The sequence below is a fragment of the Brachyistius frenatus genome, unplaced genomic scaffold (assembly GCF_029030835.1).
Source record: "Brachyistius frenatus isolate BFR_SWC_R1_liver_20210118 unplaced genomic scaffold, ASM2903083v1 Contig_180, whole genome shotgun sequence".
Lineage (NCBI taxonomy): Eukaryota > Metazoa > Chordata > Actinopteri > Embiotocidae > Brachyistius > Brachyistius frenatus.
In genome coordinates this window covers 131,697-151,383 of record NW_027210779.1, presented here as the reverse complement: position 1 = coordinate 151,383, position 19,687 = coordinate 131,697, and the positions used below count along the sequence as shown (strand labels likewise).

General features: G+C 44.6%; 1 protein-coding gene across 1 annotated transcript; it reads left to right on the top strand.

Moving 5' to 3' along the window:
- The first annotated feature begins 1 nt into the window (after position 1).
- On the top strand, positions 2–16,394 carry LOC138632308 (N-alpha-acetyltransferase 15, NatA auxiliary subunit-like). The gene is made up of 20 exons (XM_069717784.1): positions 2–182; positions 7,003–7,087; positions 7,168–7,272; positions 8,470–8,627; positions 9,229–9,363; positions 9,772–9,925; positions 10,139–10,258; positions 10,391–10,486; positions 11,370–11,476; positions 11,695–11,767; positions 11,846–12,015; positions 12,238–12,390; positions 13,447–13,575; positions 13,667–13,880; positions 14,013–14,206; positions 14,328–14,436; positions 14,542–14,640; positions 14,761–14,904; positions 15,590–15,687; positions 16,164–16,394. The coding sequence occupies exons 1-20, from the start codon at positions 129–131 to the stop codon at positions 16,359–16,361; spliced, it is 2,595 nt and encodes an 864-aa protein (XP_069573885.1). The 5' UTR covers positions 2–128; the 3' UTR covers positions 16,362–16,394.
- The last annotated feature ends 3,293 nt before the right edge of the window (positions 16,395–19,687 follow it).

The following is a 19,687-nucleotide window of genomic DNA, read 5'->3' as shown; positions in this document are numbered from 1 at the left end:
GGAGGGGAGGGGGGGAGCCGAACCAGCAACCACTCCGCTCGACTCATCGTGACTACCCGGGCTAACTTTAGCTACATGTGCTGAGGTCGAGGGGGGAAACGGATCCCGGAGAAAAATATACCGCGACGATGCCGACAGTAACTTTACCGCCGAAAGAGAACGCGCTCTTCAAGAGGATCCTGGTGAGTTCATTTTTATTTATTTTAGTGGTGGTGGAGGAGGAGGAGGAGGAGGAGGGGGGGGGGGAAAAAAAGAGAGAGCCTCGCACAGTGGAAGAGAGGGGTGGGGGGGTGGAGGGAGGGGGAAGGGGAGAACGACCAGCCACCACCTCCTCCTCCACCTCCGCCGCCACCGCCACCAACCACCGCGGGGAGGCCGAGTTTAGAGCTCCGTCGGCGGGGCTGTCAGCGGAGCTTCCTCCGGCTGTTAGCGGTAGCTCCGTTAGCTTAGCACAAACCCAGTATAAAACGGCACCGTTGAATGGGAGCGCTAGCGCTAGCCCCGGCCTGTTGACGCCGCGCTGCGCGCCGTCCAACCCCGCGAATAAAACAACACACACGGCGGCCGCGCGTTACTCCTTTTTTTTATTTGATTTTTTTATTATTATTATTATTCTGACAAGATCGTAAATTCGCGGTGATTTAAAACTCGAGTGTCGAGTAATCAACGCGTCGTTTGCGGTGATTTCTGTCTTTAAATAAAGGAGGTTTTGGGTGCGACAAGGCCGCGACCAGCCTGTCAAACACAACAAACGGAGAGCTAGCTCGCGAGCTAGCCGACGGTGAGAGCGGTGCGCGTGCTCTTTTTTATATTTGAGCCCTCTCGGGTTACATCTGAAGACCTTTGTGATATTTGGTTTATTTATTTCTTTATTTTGTTGTTGTTGTTTTTTTTTGGGGGGGGTCTTAGCTGAATGCAAAGCAGGTGCTCTGACCGGCGTGCTCGCTTTTGTGTCCCAGACCCCCGGGGGGGGGGGGGGCGCCGCGCTAGCCGTTTTGACGTTACTTAATCGGCTAACGCTAGCCAGCTAGATGTCTTGTGGTGGAGGAGGAGGGAGGAGGTGGGGGAGAGGAGGAGGTGGTGGGGGGGGGGGGGCTTTTAGGTGCATGTCAGGCGCACGCGCTGCATGTGGGGGAGACCTCGAGCGTCTCGGGTTTAAGCCGAGGTCCAATTTAATCGGGGTGTTATGGAGAGGATCCGCATGCGGAGCCGGGGAACCAGGCGCCCGGCGTGATTTAGCAAAAGTCGTCGGCCTGCTGTTTCCAAACGATTTAATCTTCTTTGTTAGGTTCATAAATGATTTTAATAAAGAAAAAAAAAAAGTGATCGATGTGTTATTAGACTCGGTAATTGTGGCCTTTTTTTTTTTTTTTTTTTATCTGATGGGATTAGTTTCCTACGTGGAATATTTTTAACTATGCAATCATTGATTATTATTTTATTTACACTAGACCTTTAAGTAGTTTTTGTTTTCATGTTTTTTTTTATAAATATAACTCCTGGCTTTCAAAACGGCTATATGGAGTTTTTAAGTGCAGACAATACATGTGGGGTTTGCCTAATTTAAACTCTGTCAAAGTAGATTAAATGAAGATTATGTGCTTGATTCAAGTTGAACTTTAGTTTAAAGTGTCATATTGAGTTTCTGCATTATGTGTGCGGAACTGATTTGCTTCTGTCAAATAATATTAATAATAATACAATCCTTTATTACAGGACTATTCAGCAAGTAGATGCCTGTCTGGATACTGTTCCACAGTTTTTTCTCATTTAACAAATATTGGAAATGAACCTGCTAGAAGAGTCTCGCGTCTGCTTGGGATTGTTCTGATCGTATCATAAACAGGCCCAAACCGCTTTTACTATGTTCGTCGTTCACTTTGTATTTTGCACAATAGTTTACTCCGTGTACTAAAATATCTATTAACATAATCCAAAATGGTCTTCCTTAGATCGTTTAAATAAAAATAAATAAAGTGATCCCCAGATATCCCAGAAGCGAAGTTACAGTCCGGGCGCATCACGTGGCAGAGGTTTTATTCTGCGAGGTGCATGCATGCAGATCATCGATGGGAAGGCAGCGCTCGGCATAACGGTGTGCGATGTACAAAAACCGAGAGGAAGCAGGGGAAGGACCGGTGTGACTGTGTCAGCAAAACTGGAGCTGCTTCGGGCCTGCTGTGTTCTGGCAGCCAGCTGCCCAACCATCCATCTATTCATCCAGCCGTCCCTCTCGTCCACGTTTTGAAATCCCCCGCTCTTTATTTCCTATCGGCGCTCTTGTTTTAATGTAGGTCAAACGAGCGGGTTGAACAGGTGTGGATTAAGTTTAGCCATCATTTATTTTATTTATTTATTTTTTTAAGGATGTGACAGTAACTGAGCTTCTCCGAGCTCACTGTGGTTTGCAGCACGTTAAACTAGTCCTCTCTTATCGGGTTGTCAGCGGGCGTCGTCGAACATCACTTTGAACGGACATTCGAGCGGCACGCTTTCCAGGAGCCGCGTAGATTCGTGTGCGGCGGCGGCCGCTTTAACGTCCCTGATAAACATCATTGTTTTGAAAGGCAGGGGCTCTCCGCCGGGGGGGACTTTGTCAGAGCGCTGGCATTCGGTCGCTCCACTTCTCGCAGGGAAAACAGACCTGTGACCCGCACCTGATCTTGAAAAGGTTGTTGAAACGCTCGTGTTTGCTGCAGGCCTCGGGGAGGGTATCGGTTTTTCCTCGTACTGCTGCTCGGGCCACACGGTTAAACTGCGCCGGATCGATATCATACGATCGATAAATAGCAGCGTTTACCTTTTTTATTACTGTTGAACACACAGACTTTTGCAGTAAAGTAAAATTGAGTAACTTAGTTTGACGTTAAAATATAGCAGGAAACATTTAACAGAAAATTAACACGCTGACTTTATTTTACAACATAATTGTTTTTTCTAGGACTTGTGCTGCAAATTTAACAGTTTTTCTGTTAGTTTACTTCATACATAGTCGACATTTGTCAGAAAGTGCTCCAGATAGACGTAATTAACTTTTACATGAATGTGTTGCTGTCTGAAATGGGAAAACCCAGCGTAAAGTCACCGGTATCACCCGCTCCACTGTGGCAACGTGACACGAGAGACGTGAAATAGTTTTTCTCTCTGGCTCTGGTCACGAGTGGACCACACCCCTCTCCACTTTTGCTTTCCCAGAGTGCATTCCCAAATGCATTATTAGAAGCTGGCAGGCCTCCAACTTCTGCACGACCGTTGATTTTTGGATTAGTTCGAAACTTTCTCACCTAAAGTCGTACTTTGCACCATTAATCTCCCATTAAGTAGTGATTTATTTATTTTTAGTACTGCATAAGTACACTAATTTGTCCTTAATTAGCTGTGTCAGCAAATTATAAAACTACAACAGGCAGATGGGTGAAATACAAAAATACAGCCTATAAGCATGTAGGCCTCTTTTCCTTTTTTTTTATTTTATTTTTTTTATAGTTTGAATAAATGTTGTATAGTGATGAGCAATCAAGGTAGTTTCATTTAATTTCACTGATACTTGTAACAACACGTCCAACACCACCTCAATTTATATGTTTGACTCGGTGCTCAACTTGAAGAAGAGCTGCACTTTACTGTTGAAGAAGTTTATCCACCTTTCTATACATATGGGTAGTATTCGGTGTATAGTGCAGAAGAACCAGACTTTTTCCCCTCCATATTATTTTTTATGATACTGTAATGGAGAATAATCTCAAAACCTGGGAACATGAATGCCTTAACTTGGCCTGAAACCCAGTTGAAATAGCGATTTCTTTAAGGTAATGAAGTTCACAGTCACACCTCTGCATTTAGTGCAAAGTCACCATTACCGTGAGCGTTTGTGAGTTTTATCCTCCTCCTCCTCTCCGCTGCTGCCTTTCCTTTCCTTCCCACCGTGCTGTGAATGTGCTTTGGAGCAGGCTTTTGAAAATGTTTTATCACAGTATTAACGTTGGCACTTCCAGCTCCTTGCAGCGAGCCCTGCAGCTCTGACAGCTTCTCTCTAACTCCGGGGACCGAGTTATTTTGGTGGAAGTGGAGAACATGCTGGATAAGCACAGCTGGTGGTGTTAATGTTGCTAAATTTACATTAAATACACACTGCAGTATGTGTGTGTGTACTTTCATGTGTAAGTTCTTGAACTCTTGTTGCCAATGGGTATTTTCTATTATTGCCTGTATCAAACACATCATAGGATAGATAGATAGATAGATAGATAGATAGATAGATAGATAGATAGATAGATAGATAGATAGATAGATAGATAGATAGATAGATACTTTATTAATCCCACAAGGGGAATTTTTTTTTATCACTACAGCAGCATTATAGCTACAGGAAAGCAATAAAACAACAGTAAAATATTAAATATAAAAATGCACAGTATATACAATAAAATAGAATAATTAAATTAAAACTAACTAAACAATAGTGCAAATATTTAAACAGACAACCAATAGTGTTATTGTTGAGTAATGGATTTTGCCAGAGGTGAGTTATTGTACAGTCTTATTGTAGTGAATATTAACATATCTTATTGGAAACTTTAGAAAATTAAGAAAAGCAACAAAACTCAGTTTTTTTTTTTTTTTTTTTTTTTTTTTTTTTTTAAAGTTATGTTTGTTGTACTGGTTTGTGCTGCTTGGTGTTTAATATCAGGGCTGGAAGAAGTATTCAATTCCTCTACTTTAGTAAAAGTACTGAAACCACACTGTTAAAAATACTCCACTACAAATATAAGTACTCTGATTTCTCTTATTACGTACCATCTAATCCAAACTTTGGGAAATTCACTCGTGTTGAAAACCGTCTGGCCGTTGTTTTTTTTAATTTCCTATGGAGTTGCACTCGGGCAAGTATTGTGTTGTTGTGCACAAATCTCTGGAGGGGGGGGGGTTGGGCAGGGGGGGATTGTTTTCCTCACTAGGAGACACAATAAGTTATTATTTAACACCCCAATATGAAGTCGAGATTTACTTGTATTCAATTCAATTATATTTATATAACGCAAAATCACAGCACAGGTTATTTCATGGCACTTAACACATTAAAGTCCTTTACAGCATTATACAGAGAAACCCAACAATTCCCACATAAACTAGGAGGGAAAAAAAACTCCTTTTAAGGGAGAAAAACCTCCAACAAAGGGAAGGAAAAACTCCCTCTTAACAGGAAGAAAAACCTCAGACAGAAGCAGGCTCAGAGGTGGGCTCTGCCTCCACCGGTTGGAGGTGAGAGGAGAGCAGAGAGAGAAAAAGAAAGCATAAAGGTACAAGACATGAGCTGTTGGTGGGGGCCGACAATCGCAGAGACGTGCAGCTCCACAGCCGGAGATGTCTGCGAAAAGAAAGAACAGAAACCACACGAGTGAGAAAACAAAACATGGAAGTTAATGAGATGCGGTGGTGAGATATGAGTGTATAGAGAGTGGAAGTAAGAGGGAAGAAGCTCGGTGCATCACGAGCTCCCCCAGCAGCCTATAGGCCAATAACAGCATATTGATTATTGAATGAATCAGGGCGAGGAAACGTGTTTTATTCTACTGAACTCTCTCTCTCTCTCTCTCTCTCTCTCTCTCTCTCTTGTTTGCTGCTTTTTTTTTTTGGGTGTTTCATGTCAGTTCATAATGCTTTCCGGTTTGAACTAGTCGATTGTGCCACGATGCAAATATAAAACAGCTGACTGTGTGTACATCTCTTTATGCTTGTCCGAATTCACACTCCACCCCCCACCACCCCGGCCCGCCCGCCCCAGATGGTCCTTTTTGCTCACACATGTAACAATGTTGTGTCACAATGTCCCTTTATTCAGTCCAATTATACCTCCAGTAGAGTGCAGTGTGAAGATAAAGCAGCACAGTCCTCTTTTCTTTTTTTTTCCCTTCATGTCCTCCAGCTTCCATGTCCCAGCTAGTGGTTTAACCCTCCCCTCAGTTCAGCAGCGAATTACTTAATTTCATAACCGACCTTGGCACCCGTATGCGGAGCTGACGTCATCTTCTTTCTTTTTTTTTTTTTTTTTTTTTCACCATTAGTGAAGCTGTTGGTGGGACAACGAAATGCCATCTGCCAGCTTAACTCTTCCCATCTCTCTCTCTCACCAACACACACACACACACACACACACACACACACACCGTGGCCACTCTGGCAGCCAGTGATCAGCTTAAAACCAGAGGTGGTGGACTGTTGATTGTGCAACTGCATACCTAAATATAACTTTCGGGCAAAGAGCTGGTCATTTCTTCAGCTGAATGCTTCGCCTCGGATTTGTGTTGCAGTAGAAGTCCGATCAGTGTTCATGTGGATCGTTTTTAAGCAAATTCTGGGGGGCAATTGTTAACGTACTTTATCTAAATAATGCTCTGCTGTTAAAATGTCAGAACTGGAGGACTCGCAGTACAGCGTCCCTCTTTGAATCTGCAACCACAAGTTGAAGCACTGATTTACCAATAATTATTTTGTAGTGTCGGTCTTCACAGGTCGTTTTAAATAAATGCAATAAGTAGTCTGTGTTAAATGGCTTTAGGTGCTGCCTGAGGCTCGGGTCCTTCACGTCAAAAACCGGAAAGTACAACCTACGATTGCTTAAATAAATATGAACAGAGAATAACGTAAAAGTGGAAATATTAATGATGAATTTCAAGTAGTTATAGGCTGTCCCTGTGGTCAAACAAACACATGAAGGCTTATAGATTCTCTGAAAGGAAAACAAGCATGTTTACCTCATCTGGTTTAAGTAAAGTGTGCAGGTGGGACATGATATTACAAGCTGGGCTAAGCACATGCGTCTTCGTTAATATATCGCCGGTTGATGAGGGCCGACTGCAAGATTTTAACATATCACGAGTCGTTTTCATAGTTTTACTTCACATCCTGTGAAGTGGAGCTGGCTGTTTAAATCCGAACTCCAGGATGAGTTGTTATCTTGAACGTATCTGATGCGTTTTCTTTGTCTCTTTCCTTCGACAGCGATGTTACGAACACAAACAGTACAGAAATGGGCTCAAGTTCTGCAAACAAATCCTGTCCAACCCCAAGTTCGCCGAGCACGGAGGTAAGCAGCGCGGGACGCCCGTAAATCGTGTCCCGTCCGCTCAGTACGTTCCTCACTCGTGTGCTTGTGTGTTGCTGCAGAGACCCTGGCGATGAAGGGCCTCACCCTGAACTGTCTGGGGAAGAAGGAGGAGGCCTACGACCTGGTGAGACGAGGCCTGCGCAACGACCTCAGGAGCCACGTCTGTATCCTTACGTCCGCTGCCTGCCGTGACGCAGCAGGCGAGATGCCGGTGTTAGAAGAGCTCTCGTTTACACATCCTCTGAACGTAGCTGTCCTTCTCTTGAAATCTGCACACATTTCCAGCCGATAAGTGCCCACCCCCACCCCCATAAAGTCAACACGCTGTATCGCCGAGCAGTCACCGCCGCTATCTCTGCGGCTTCTCCAGTTGGCCCTTATCTTACAGCCTGGTGATGGATGCAGCGTGTACGCTGAGGGTCATGCTGATAAATCAAGTCATATTATTTATTTATTTATTTTAAAGAGCAAACGCTTCATAATAAAATGAGCGTTTTTAATTTGTATTCTAATATGCTGCGTAGAAGTGAAATGTTTGTTGATTTAGGTCTTTTTTTATTTATTTATTTTTTGGTGTCATTTATCATCCATCCAAATTAGGAGTAGTAGAGGAGGGCTGGATACTGAACCAAATATTAATACCGTGGCTACATCCACCGCAATACTTTTTCTATTTAAGGCATGCACGGGAGTACATCTCATTCGTGAGCCGCTAATTTTTGGTCACTCACCTGTCTGAAAATGTTATGCAGTAACTGGAGGGTAGCATGCGAGGCGTTTAGGGAACATCAGTGAATTATAGTATCTAGCCAAAACTTCAATGTGAGATGTCACTACAGAAAACTACCTGGGTAGTACTCTAAACTGTATGAAAACTTAAGATTTGTAATTTTTCTTTGTCCTAAAATGTATGATATTGAAAAAAAAAAAAAGGTATCGCTGAGTAATATGTATTAAAGTCAAAGTATCTCTACTGGTATTAACAATTTTTGAATGACACCCAACCTGAAGCCTGAAGGGAATCAAATAGTAAAATTTGACCAGCAACTTTCTGCCATAAGTGTTATTGGACTTTAGTGACGGTAAATTAAATCTATACAGAAAGAAGCAGAAACTTTGCATGTTACATGTAAATCGTCTTTTTAGATTTGCTCGGCCTTAAAAGTAAAAGTTATTAAAAGAACCAAGTTTTCATTGGCTGCTGTCTTAACAATCAGCGAGCAACGCTTTTTAAACTCTATCAAAGGAGAATCTTCAAGTAACACTGAGGGGAAATTGTCCTTGATGTACACTTTTCTGTCAGAATATATATGGAGGAACTGTGTGTTTTGTTCTTTAACCGCTCCCCCCCCGCGTCCCAGGCTGGCACGTATACGGTTTACTGCAGCGGTCGGACAAGAAGTATGACGAGGCCATCAAGTGTTACCGCAACGCTCTGAAGTGGGACAAGGACAACCTGCAGATCCTCCGAGACCTGTCCCTGCTGCAGATCCAGATGAGAGACCTGGAGGGCTACAGGGTGAGGGCCGACAGAGGGTCACTGGGAGTATGTGCGCGTGTGTGTGTGTGTGGGGGGGGGGGGGGTATAGTCAAATAAAAACCTGGGAAGTTGGAGTAAAAGCAGATTTAAAGGTTTTGGGGAAAAGTGTGAAGTTCTTACACCAGAAAAGAAAACCAGACCTCATTCAATTTGTGACATAAGAACTTTCCTGAAGAGAGACGCGCTCCCGACTGTCGCGCCGCCTCATCCGGGGAGCCGTTCGGAGAAGAGCGAGCGAGTCAGCAGGCAGATATCAGGTTGCACTCACAATGTAGAACAGCTCTCCAGGGAAAAACAGCCCGGGATTCAGATGGTTATTTAGTGAGAGGTATGAAATGACAAGATGAATGTGGCTGAAAGGATTAAAGAAAAATATATGGAAGAGGGAGGGGGGACTCTGAGTCAGAGTGTATGAAGTGTTTATTTGCAATACCATGAGTCAGCAAAAATCTCCACTTTGTGCTTCTTCTTTTTTTTCTTCTTCTTTTTTTTCCTGGTTTATCTCTGCAGCCACACATCAGATTTGAAATACTTTGAGCTCTTTGTTAAACCTTACGGTCCACATGTTGTGTTTCTACAGGAGACGCGGTACCAGCTGCTGCAGCTGCGTCCAGCCCAGCGGGCCTCCTGGATCGGCTACGCCATCGCCTACCACCTCCTGGAGGACTACGAGATGGCGGCGAAGATCATCGAGGAGTTCAGGAAAACACAACAGGTGAGACGCGGCGACAGCTCGGCGTTTCTTCTACATAAAGACCGTCCGAAGCAGAGCGGTCGCTGCAGAGACGTGGCTGCAGCTGTCTGACCGGGCTGATTGATGCATCAGAGTTACAGCGTGATTCGCAGCCGACCGATCCTGCCTGTCAACACAGCTTTAAATAAGAGTGTTGCATTTGTCACAAATGGCACCAAAGCTCGCTCTCCGTCTCTCTCTGGCTCACTCCTGATAAGACCAGTCTGCTTCCTGCCTTTGTGCCATCTGTGTGGTACATGGAGCTGCAAACACACAAATCCTGATCGAGTTTCCCGCAGCAGCAGAAGTCCACAGAAGGTTTTCACTGATTAACAAAATGTTAATCATTTGCCCCGTTGTTTGTGTGTCTTTTTATTTTTTTCTGTTCAGACGTCTCCAGACAAAGTGGACTACGAGTACAGCGAGCTGCTGCTCTACCAGAACCAGGTGCTGAGAGAAGCGGGGCTGCACAAGGAGGCGCTGGAGCATCTGTGCAACTACGAGAAGCAGATCTGCGATAAGCTTGCAGTGGAGGAGACACGAGGTGGGACTCTCTCTCTCTCTCTCCATCACATGATGTGTGAAAAGTGTCAACACATATTTAATATATCAAAGTTTTCATCCTTCATGGCAAACATCTGGAAATATGATAAAAGAAAAAAAAATGGAAACACAAGTTAACACATTTAGAAAAGTCCACTGTTGGTACATTGTCGACTCTTTCTGCGTAACTTTTGACACGTTCATGTTTCTGCAGGAGAGCTGCTGCTGAACTTGGATCGTCTGGACGAGGCGACAGAAGTCTACGGTCGTCTGCAGGAGAGGAACCCGGAGAACTGGTCCTACTACCGCGGCCTGGAGAACGCCCTGAAACCAGGTACGAATCGGGAGAAAAAGACCCGACTCATCATCACTGACCTCTGAAATATTCACATGGGTTGCAAACGGCGCACCTGTTGATGGGATTCTTGTGGGGTGTTATTTATTTATTTTTTTAACTTATTCTCAGGCGGCGTAGAGGACAGACAAAAGATCTACGAAGACGCCTGGGAGAAGTTTCCGAAAGGGCTGGTTCCTCGCCGGCTGCCTCTCAACTTCCTCTCTGGTATGTCCAGAAATCTTCTTTCACAACATCCGTGTCGTGGGGAGACATGAACAAGACAGTTAGCTGTATTTCTATAGACCTCCCTGAAGTTTTTCTTTTTAGTTCAAATTCCTTTATTGTCATTTCGTCCACAATAAAAGCACAAAGCAGAACAAAATGTCGTCCCTCACGGTCCCCAGGTGCTACTTAAAGATAAGAAATAAAATCCAAGTCAAAAAAAAGAAATAACTAAACACGCACTCCATAAAAAATACGAAATAACAGATGTGAGTGTAGCTCTGTTTATTTCTTGAAAAAGATGCCCACTTAAGGAAGCTAAGCATTTATAATAAGACTCCATGATCCATGTTCGTCCTTGTAAATATAACAGAAATGCCCCAAAAAACCCGGCAAGAACAATAAAAGATTTGGTGTTAAATTACGTTATACAACCTTAATCATCTCCCGGCTCCATAAACTGCTTATAAAGTCGTCACCGGTGCCACTCGGGCACGCTGCAATAAAACTGCAAAGCTGCTCATCTTTAAGGAAGTACAATACAACAAATCTGGAATACTTTCAATAACGTCGGCTGTATAGACGGCTCTAATAACAGATAACACCGTTCGAAGCACCGACTTATCACTTCAGAGTAAAAGTCTAGTTTCCACACGGACGCACTGGAGGATTCACGTCTTACTGTCAACAGTCTGTCAGCAGCCTCGACACCATCCGGCCAAGATACAAAATTCACAACTATCGTGTCGACCAGGAGAATCTGAAGTCAGAGCAGCTCTATCTGTGAATAGCAATCCAGCTTTTTGGATTCACCTTTTTTCTATTTTACTCTTGTGTATTTTTTTTTATTATTATTATTATAAGATACAACTGTGTGTCTCTGCAGGTGAGAAGTTCAGAGAGTGTCTGGACCGGTATCTGAGGATGAACTTCAGTAAAGGCTGCCCGCCCGTCTTCACCACGCTCAAGTCGCTGTACAACGACAAAGAAAAGGTGACGGCGCCGCCGCCGCTGCCGCTGATGTGGGCCGACAGCTCTACATCTAAACCACACTGACACTTTAAAACCATCTTGCATAACGCGCCGGTGAAACTGAGGTCAAACGGAGAGAAAGACTCGAGAGCGATCGGATTTTTTAAAAAGAAAGAGTCACAGCTTCACTCTTCATCCTGCAGGTGACATCACGAACTTTGTCTTCTTTCTCTCTGCAGGTGGCGATAATAGAGGAGCTGGTGGTCGGCTACGAAACCTCATTAAGAAGCTGTCGAATGTTCAGCCAGAACGGTGAGGAGAAACGTCCGAACCGGGACGAGCGGGATGTTTTGATCACAACCACTAAAGATTCTGCTTTCACTGTCGCAGATGACGGGAAGGAGGAGCCTCCGACCACGTTGCTCTGGGTGCAGTACTTCCTGGCTCAGCACTACGACATGATTGGCCAGCAGACGCTGGCTCTGGAAAACATCAACACGGCCATCGAGAGCACGCCCACGCTCATCGAACTCTTCCTCATCAAAGCCAAGATTTACAAGGTGACACGCGGCGCACATTTCCCACGCTTGTTTACTGGTTCCGAGAGGACGTCGCCGTGCTGACGTCTCGGAGGTGTGTGTGTGTGTGTGTGTGTGTGTGTGTGTGTGTGTGTGTGTGTGTGTGTGTGTGTGTGTGTGTGTGTGTGTGTGTGTGTGTGTGTGTGTGTGTGTGTGTGTGTGTGTGTGTGTGTGTGTGTGTGTGTGACCTTGTCGCTCCCGCAGCATGCTGGGAACATCCGGGAGGCCGCCCAGTGGATGGACGAGGCCCAGGCTCTGGACACTGCCGACAGATTCATCAACTCCAAGTGTGCCAAGTACATGCTGAAGGCGGGCATGATCAAAGAGGCGGAGGAAATGTGCTCCAAGTTCACACGGGTGAGGAAAAGCCGTCTGTGTGAGAGAGAGAGAACAATTGGCTGACAAGCCAAGAACTTTCTGAACGTGTCAAAACAAAACGTTTGACGCATTAGACTTTTAAATCTATCAGCAAAGAACTGTAACAACCTTTTGATGTTGTTTATTACTGTCATGTAACCTGCAAGTGACTGTTTCTTGTTTTAAATGATCCACTTGTGGCAGATTCACACAGGATTCAAATACACCAGATTTCTGCAGAGTAACTCTTTTCTTATATAAAATATTATGTTAATGGCTGTAAAAAAAAAAAAAAAAATAACTGAGGGGAAAACAGTGAATTTACAGGTGATATTATATACGATAAGATAAGTGTTGGCTCTGTTCACTGTGTGGGTTGTTTGTTAATGAGTATGAGAGCAGGACCTCGAGGCTGAGAGGAGTAAACCAAAACAACAACAAGATATGTATTAAGAGCTGTTTTTTAAGACATTCGACCTCAAATTTATTAAATAAACTGAAATATATTAAAAATAAAGTGAGTAAAAGTAACTTTCTAGGTGCTCTTCTGTTTAAATCTTGCAATTATACAAAATATGCAAATACATATGAGGGGTTGGGATCAAAAGGTTCTGAGACTGCTCCTGTTGTGCGCCAACGGAGCGCAGCGGGAGGAAGCTGTAACTTTTCATGAAGAAGTGTTCACCGGATTTGGCTCGTCTGTCTCCTCCAAAATCAAATTCGATGCACACTCACTGCTCCGGTTTCAGGTTTTCTTTCAAAGCTGTATTTATCTCTGGTTCCTGAAGCAGCGTTCTCCTTTAACAACACTGATCTCTTGGCGCCTTCTATAAATAAAATAATCAGCCAGAAGTGCAAATGAGTTCACACAGCGGGTGAACCTGAACAAGGCCGGTCAAGTGTGTCGGCATCATGAATATTAACACACCCCGCTTTGTCATTTACTCTGCTCACGTGTGTTTCGCCTTGTGTGTGTGTGTGTGTGTGTGTGTGTGTGTGTGTGTGTGTGTGTGTGTGTGTGTGTGTGTGTGTGTGTGTGTGTGTGTGTTTTCTCAGGAGGGCGCGTCGGCGGTGGAGAACCTGAACGAGATGCAGTGTATGTGGTTCCAGACGGAGTGCGCGCTCGCCTACAAATCCATGAACAAGTTCGGAGAAGCCCTGAAGAAGTGTCACGAGATCGAACGGGTGAGCTTCCCGTACTCGCCTGCAGAATGACATGCTGAGTTTTAAAAAAAAAAATTTTTTTATAACATCCGGCTTCTTCTCCCTTCGTCAGCATTTTGTGGAGATCACAGACGACCAGTTCGATTTCCACACCTACTGCATGAGGAAGATGACGCTGCGCTCCTACGTGGACCTGCTGAAGCTGGAGGACGTCCTCCGCATGCATCCCTTCTACTACAAGGCGGCCATCTCGGCCATCCAGATCTACCTGAGCCTCCACGACAATCCCCTGACCGACGACAGCAAGGAGCTGCAGGCTGACACAGGTGAGAGGAGGCTCACAGGGGAGGTGGGGGGTGGTGGGGGGGGATCTACGTCAGTGTTTCATCAATCGAACTTGGAAGAAACTCGATTCCTTACGTTTGTTCATTTGCCGTCTCCCTCTTCTTCTCCTTTAGCCAACCTGTCGGACAAAGAGCTGAAGAAGCTGAGGAACAAGCAGCGGAGAGCCCAGAAGAAGGCGCAGCTGGAGGAGGAGAAGAAGAACGCGGAGAAGGAGAAGCAGCTGAAGAACCAGAAGAAGAAGAAGGAGGATGACGACGAGGAGATCGGAGGGCCCAAAGAGGAGCTCATCCCGGACAAGCTGGTCAAGGTCGGTGAGGGAGGGGAGGAGAAGGGGGAGCGGAGGAGGGGGAAAGGGGGTGGGGTCAGCTGGGTCCGCTTTGATGCAATTGCTTGACGCGTGTGCGTTCTCGTCACTTCCTGTTTTACAGGTAGAAAACCCACTGGAAGAAGCCGTCAAGTTCCTGATGCCTCTCAAACACCTGGTCAAAGACAAAATCGACACGCACCTACTGGCCTTCGAGATCTACTTCAGGAAAGGTCGGCAAGCACAACTGACTTTTCTTTAGTTTGTACCATCCAGATGATCCCTTACGTCACTTTAAAAAAAATATATATATATATACATATATATATTCTCCTCAGAAAAATACCTGTTGATGCTCCAGTCTGTGAAGAGAGCGGTGGCCATCGACCCCGACCACCCGTGGCTGCACCAGTGTCTAGTCCGCTTCTTTAAAGGAGGTACGAGTTGTTAACGCTGCAAAGCCTCCCAATTATCATCAGGTGTTTCCCCCTTCGTCTCACTTTTCTATGTTTTTTTTTTTGTTGTTGTTGTTTTTTTCCCCTCCCTCCTCCTTCCAGTGTCGGAGAGTAAGGAGCTGCCCGAGGTGGTCCGGACGGTGCTGAAGCAGGAGATCACCCGGCTGTTCGGGGACAGCAACGCTAAGAGTTTCAACCAGGCCTACCTCACCAAGCACTCCGACTCCATACCACACCGACTGGCTGGTGGGCACACACACACACACACACACACACACACACACACACACACACACACACACACACACACACACACACACACACACACACACACACGTCAGTTGGGATGTCACCTCACATTTTGAAAAGGTGACCGCACGTTTGGGTTGTGGAATTATTAAAAGTCTTAATCCAGGCATGGAGGTTTTCTTTTTCTTTTTGAGCCGAGTCATCAAATATCCTGAAGTTTTGTCGTTTTCAATTTGAGTTGCCGTTTATAAAACTTAATATTTTTACATTAAGTATTTTTCTCTTGTATAATTTTCTTCCTGAGCGTTTTTTTTTTTTTTTTAATCCCCCTTTCGCTCATCAGCCTTCACTTCAGTCGAGTTTTTTTTTCCTGTCGTTTTCTAACAAAAGCAAAAACATGCAGGAAAATACAAATTTCAAAAAGATTTGCCTACAAAACGAGGATTTCAAAGATTGGTTGAGTAGATAACAGAAAAGCCAGATGTAAAGTTTGTTAAAAAGGACTATTGATCTATTAAAATCGGTGAGAGGGAGTTTTTCATCCATCGCTGAGAGGAGAATCTTTAGTCATCACCAAGTTTGAGAATAAATAATTAGTTTTGTTTACTGTTGAAGGAGTTAATTAAAAAAATGAACCCCCTCCATCTCTCTCTCTCTCTCTCTCTCTCTCTCGTACCTGCAGCTGCGAAGATGATGGTCTGTCTGGACTCGTCAACGGAAGCGAAAGCAGCCGAACTGGCCACTGCACTGGACGAGTCACTGGACAACAGAACCATACAGGTGCGTTTGTCGTCACGGTAGCGTTGAAAGGTTATTTTACGACACTATAATACCATAAAACACTCAAATAGGATTATATTAGGAATTATGACTAGACATGGCATTGAATAAATTAAAACTTTTTAGGAAATTATCAACGTAATGTGGAAGGAAACAGCCGGACACTGCTTTATTAGGACGAATATTTTGAATATTTTACTTCATATTAAAGAAGAAATGTGAGTTCAGATTGGCTCACGTTCAGTGAGATGACGGGTACATTAATTCAAATTATAACCTCATAAAAGATATTTGTGATATACTTGAAATTAGAACCGCGGATATCCGACTTATTGTTCTTTGGTGGTCAATATTTGAAAGGCCCGAGATTTCCTGTATAAAGACAGTAAGCCACGGTACAGCCCATAATTCACATGGAGTTTTCTTTATTTAGTATTTATTTAAAAAAAAAATTCTGGTCCTCTTCTCCTGCACAGATCTGCACGGAGGCCCTGGAGTGTCTTCGGACCGGCGTCTTCGGCGACTGTAAGGAGCAGGCGGAGTCGTACCGCGCCGAGTGTCACAAGCTTTACCCCTACACGCTAGCTTTCATGCCCCCCGGATACGAGGAGAACACCAAGATCGCCAACGGAGACGTCTCCACGGAAACGGAGGAGCTGGCCAACGAGATGTGAGCGCGGCGGCACCACGGCGGACGAGACGAGGCGTTTGGGGCCGAGCACGGAGCCTTGCGGTACGCCTGGCAGCCATTTTTTTTTTTTTTTTTTTTTTTTTTTTTTTTTTTTGTAGAGCCGGACACGGGAAGCGAAAAAAAAAGAAAAAAGAAACAAAAAAAAGAAAGAAAAAGTGGGTGTTTCATCCTCGGGGCTCGGCTACATCGGGTCTGACCTGGCATGGCTTGGCTCGCTCCCACATGGGTGAAATTCAGGACTGTGTGTGTGTGTTGAGGGCGTGCGTGTGTGTTTGTGTGCGTGCATGTGTGTACTTGTTGGAAAGAGGGGGGGAAAAGAGGAAGATAACAGAACGAGAATTTTTTTTTTTACTTTTTTTTTTTTTTTTAATTAACATAGCCGACCACCTCGATTTGAATATTAAAAAAAATAAATTACTAGTCATCGGTAAACTGTCGGGAGAAACTTGAGACCGGACAGGACAGACACGGACTGTTGGTGATCGATAACGGCGACGTCCTAAATCTGACTCGCGCCTGTCGAGACGCTCGTTTTAACAGAAAAAGCTCATTTAAAATTGAAAAAAAAAAACGGGATGTCGCCCGACCGAGCCGAGCGGATCCGACCTCTGACGGATCCGCGTGGGACGCGGAGCAGGGAGGAGGAGCCCGAGGACCTCCGAGCGGCCGCAGGTGTTGTTGTTGTTTCTGTTTTATTTTTTTTCCTCCGTTACCTGCTGTGACACTCGCTCCAGAGCAAAGCGGACTGTGTGACGACGGTCGGATCCCCGAGAGAAACAAAAGTTCCCCCCGATCAGAACGCGCCTCCCTCACGGCTCCTGGTTCCACTTGGGAATATGTACAAAAATACAAAAAAATACAAAAAATAAATACAAAAAAAAAAAAAAAAAATCCTCCGTCTGTTCTCACGGAGCGCCTCATATTACAAACTGGGTAAAAACGATTGTGTGTTTGCGCTCCGTTTTCAAACACACTGCTACTCTTTAACTTTTTCTACGTAGTGCTGAGAGAGCTGGATTTAGACCTTAAAGCAATACCATAAAAACACCTTCCTGTCCACGGGCGGATCAATCAAAACTCTCCTGTATTTTGATGATAACGGACCTGGTCGGCGTGGTAACCCCCGAGCCTGGTTTTTAACTGCGGTGGTGCGGGTGGACTCGATCAGCAGCAGCAGCAGCAGCAGCCTCGCCATCGCCGTGGAAACGGTACTTCAGAGGCATCTTCTCTCCTCGTGAAAAACGGCTCTTCCCGCAAAAAAAAAAAAAAAAAAAAAAGTCAGAACTCCCGTATCGACGCCCGTTGCCAAGGTGACAAGACAGGAAAATGTCACGAGTAAATGTACAAACATCTGGAAGTTATTTTACTTCTTCTGTACCCCCCTCTCCCCACCACCACCCCCCGACCCCACACCACCACCACCACCACCACCCTCTTTTTGTTTTCCTCCAATAATCTCTTTTCTTCCCCTTTTTCCTTTAATTTGGGTTCTAATGTGAAAGATGAAATCTGAGATGGTGATGTATGATATCTCTGGATTTTTGTATTAAAAGAAAAACGACAACAAAAACAACTGACTTCCGGATGTTTTTGTTTGTTTACGTCGCGGCGGACGCTTCGTGACGTTTCGGTTAATCGGTTAGATCGCTTTTCAATTGGCGTTTGACATTTGTTTACATGTGCAACGATGATTGTTAAGAATTGATCATCAACAAGTAAACGGCTATTTTTATTTGATAAAATCAACAGACAAAACTTACCTCCATTTTTCTGGGACTTCCTGGTTGAACAAGGACCTCTTCGCTAAAAGTGGTGTCCACATAACTGCCCGTTCAAGTTGCATTTCAGATGTAGCGTAGACAGATGCCCCGGCGGCTGCATGTACGTACACTGCACGAAAATCGTGCATCACGTGTATCGCACCTGGACGTACGAAAGAAAAGTCCCAGCGGCCCAGAAGTGACCCAAAAGTCATGCCGTCCAAAAAGTGACTCAAAAATGACTTTTGGTTCACTTTTTTCTATAGTTTGAATTTTTGTCGCAGGGGGGGGTTTCGAACCCATGACCCTCTAACTGATCTTCCCAGGAGATTGTTTTCATTATGACGAACCTTTGGCTCACTGCAACCTATAACTCCACCGTCCACAAATATTCATTTAAATGCGACCAAAATTGCCGCAGACATTCTTTGGATAGTAGAAAAACATGTTTTTACGGGCGTCTGCAGCGATATTAACAGAATTAATATCAACCTTGTTGAAGTGGAATCTTTTACCTGTTCAGTTAACCAGACCGTCGGTTTAGTTGCTGGAAGCTCTTTGAAACTCTTTCTCCGGCCGCGGCTCGTCCTCCGGCGCTGAAGGTAGTCCGGCGGTCTACGGCGACGCCGACACCGAGCTGGGAAGGACATCGTGAAGACACGGGTTCGAGCCCCGCTCAGGTATCGCACATGGTTCAACGGAGAGTGAATCCCTCTAAGGGTGAGACCTCGTAAGGCGAGTCCGTCTCAGGGCAGTAATACTAACTAGTAACTTGAGTAACTAGTTCAGAGAAAGGTCATACTCCAAAAAGTGATAAAAAAAAAGTAATCTAAAGTATGTTCAAAATATTTAAAAAAAAAAAGTAATGTCCAAAAAGTGACCCAAAATTCATTTTTGTATACAATATATAGTATATATAGCTCGAGGGGGCCTTGAGTTGAAGAAATTGCACAAACATGTTGGAAGTACGGTGGCCCTGATGGTCAAACGTCAAAAAACATTTCACAAAACACAAACATTTCCCAGAACACAAAGCTTCGGACCAGAAACAGTTTTATGGGACGGGAAGCTGATTAACTTGAGTTCTGTCCGATCACAAACAACATGCGTGGTTCTACCCTCTCCAGTTTCTGACATGTTTGTGTGTTTTCTGAAATGTTTTTGTTTTTGTGTGTGTGTGTTTTCTGAAATATTTGTGTTCTGTGAAATGTCTTTTTTTTTTGCGTTTGACCTTCAGGGCCACCGTATGGAAGTGATGCGAAACATTACTAGATCAGCATTTTGCACCGGTCAGTGGGGCACTGAAGCAGAAAGTGCAGAGTAATAACCACCAGCAGGGGGCAGCACCGGGCTGCTCCTCCGGCAGGTGAACGTGATGAAGAGGCTGCAGGGGGTCATGAATCAGGATGATCTGTTACTGTGTTCCTTGATTGATAAAAAAAAAAAAAAGTTGTCTTTGTCCTGCAAAATAATAACAATATAAGAACATGTCACGATGTCAGAACGTGACTTTAGCAGGTTCCACTGCTTTTCTTTTTTTTTTTCTAAG

What these genes read in the sequence shown, in the direction of transcription:
- LOC138632308 (XM_069717784.1), top strand. Translation starts at nt 129, where the DNA reads ATGCCGACAGTAACTTTACCGCCGAAAGAGAACGCGCTCTTCAAGAGG. An exon ending in CGACCTCAGGAGCCACGTCT is followed by an intron (nt 7,273 to 8,469) that starts GTATCCTTACGT and finishes CCCGCGTCCCAG; the next exon opens with GCTGGCACGTATACGGTTTA. An exon ending in CGAGATCTACTTCAGGAAAG is followed by an intron (nt 14,437 to 14,541) that starts GTCGGCAAGCAC and finishes TATTCTCCTCAG; the next exon opens with AAAAATACCTGTTGATGCTC.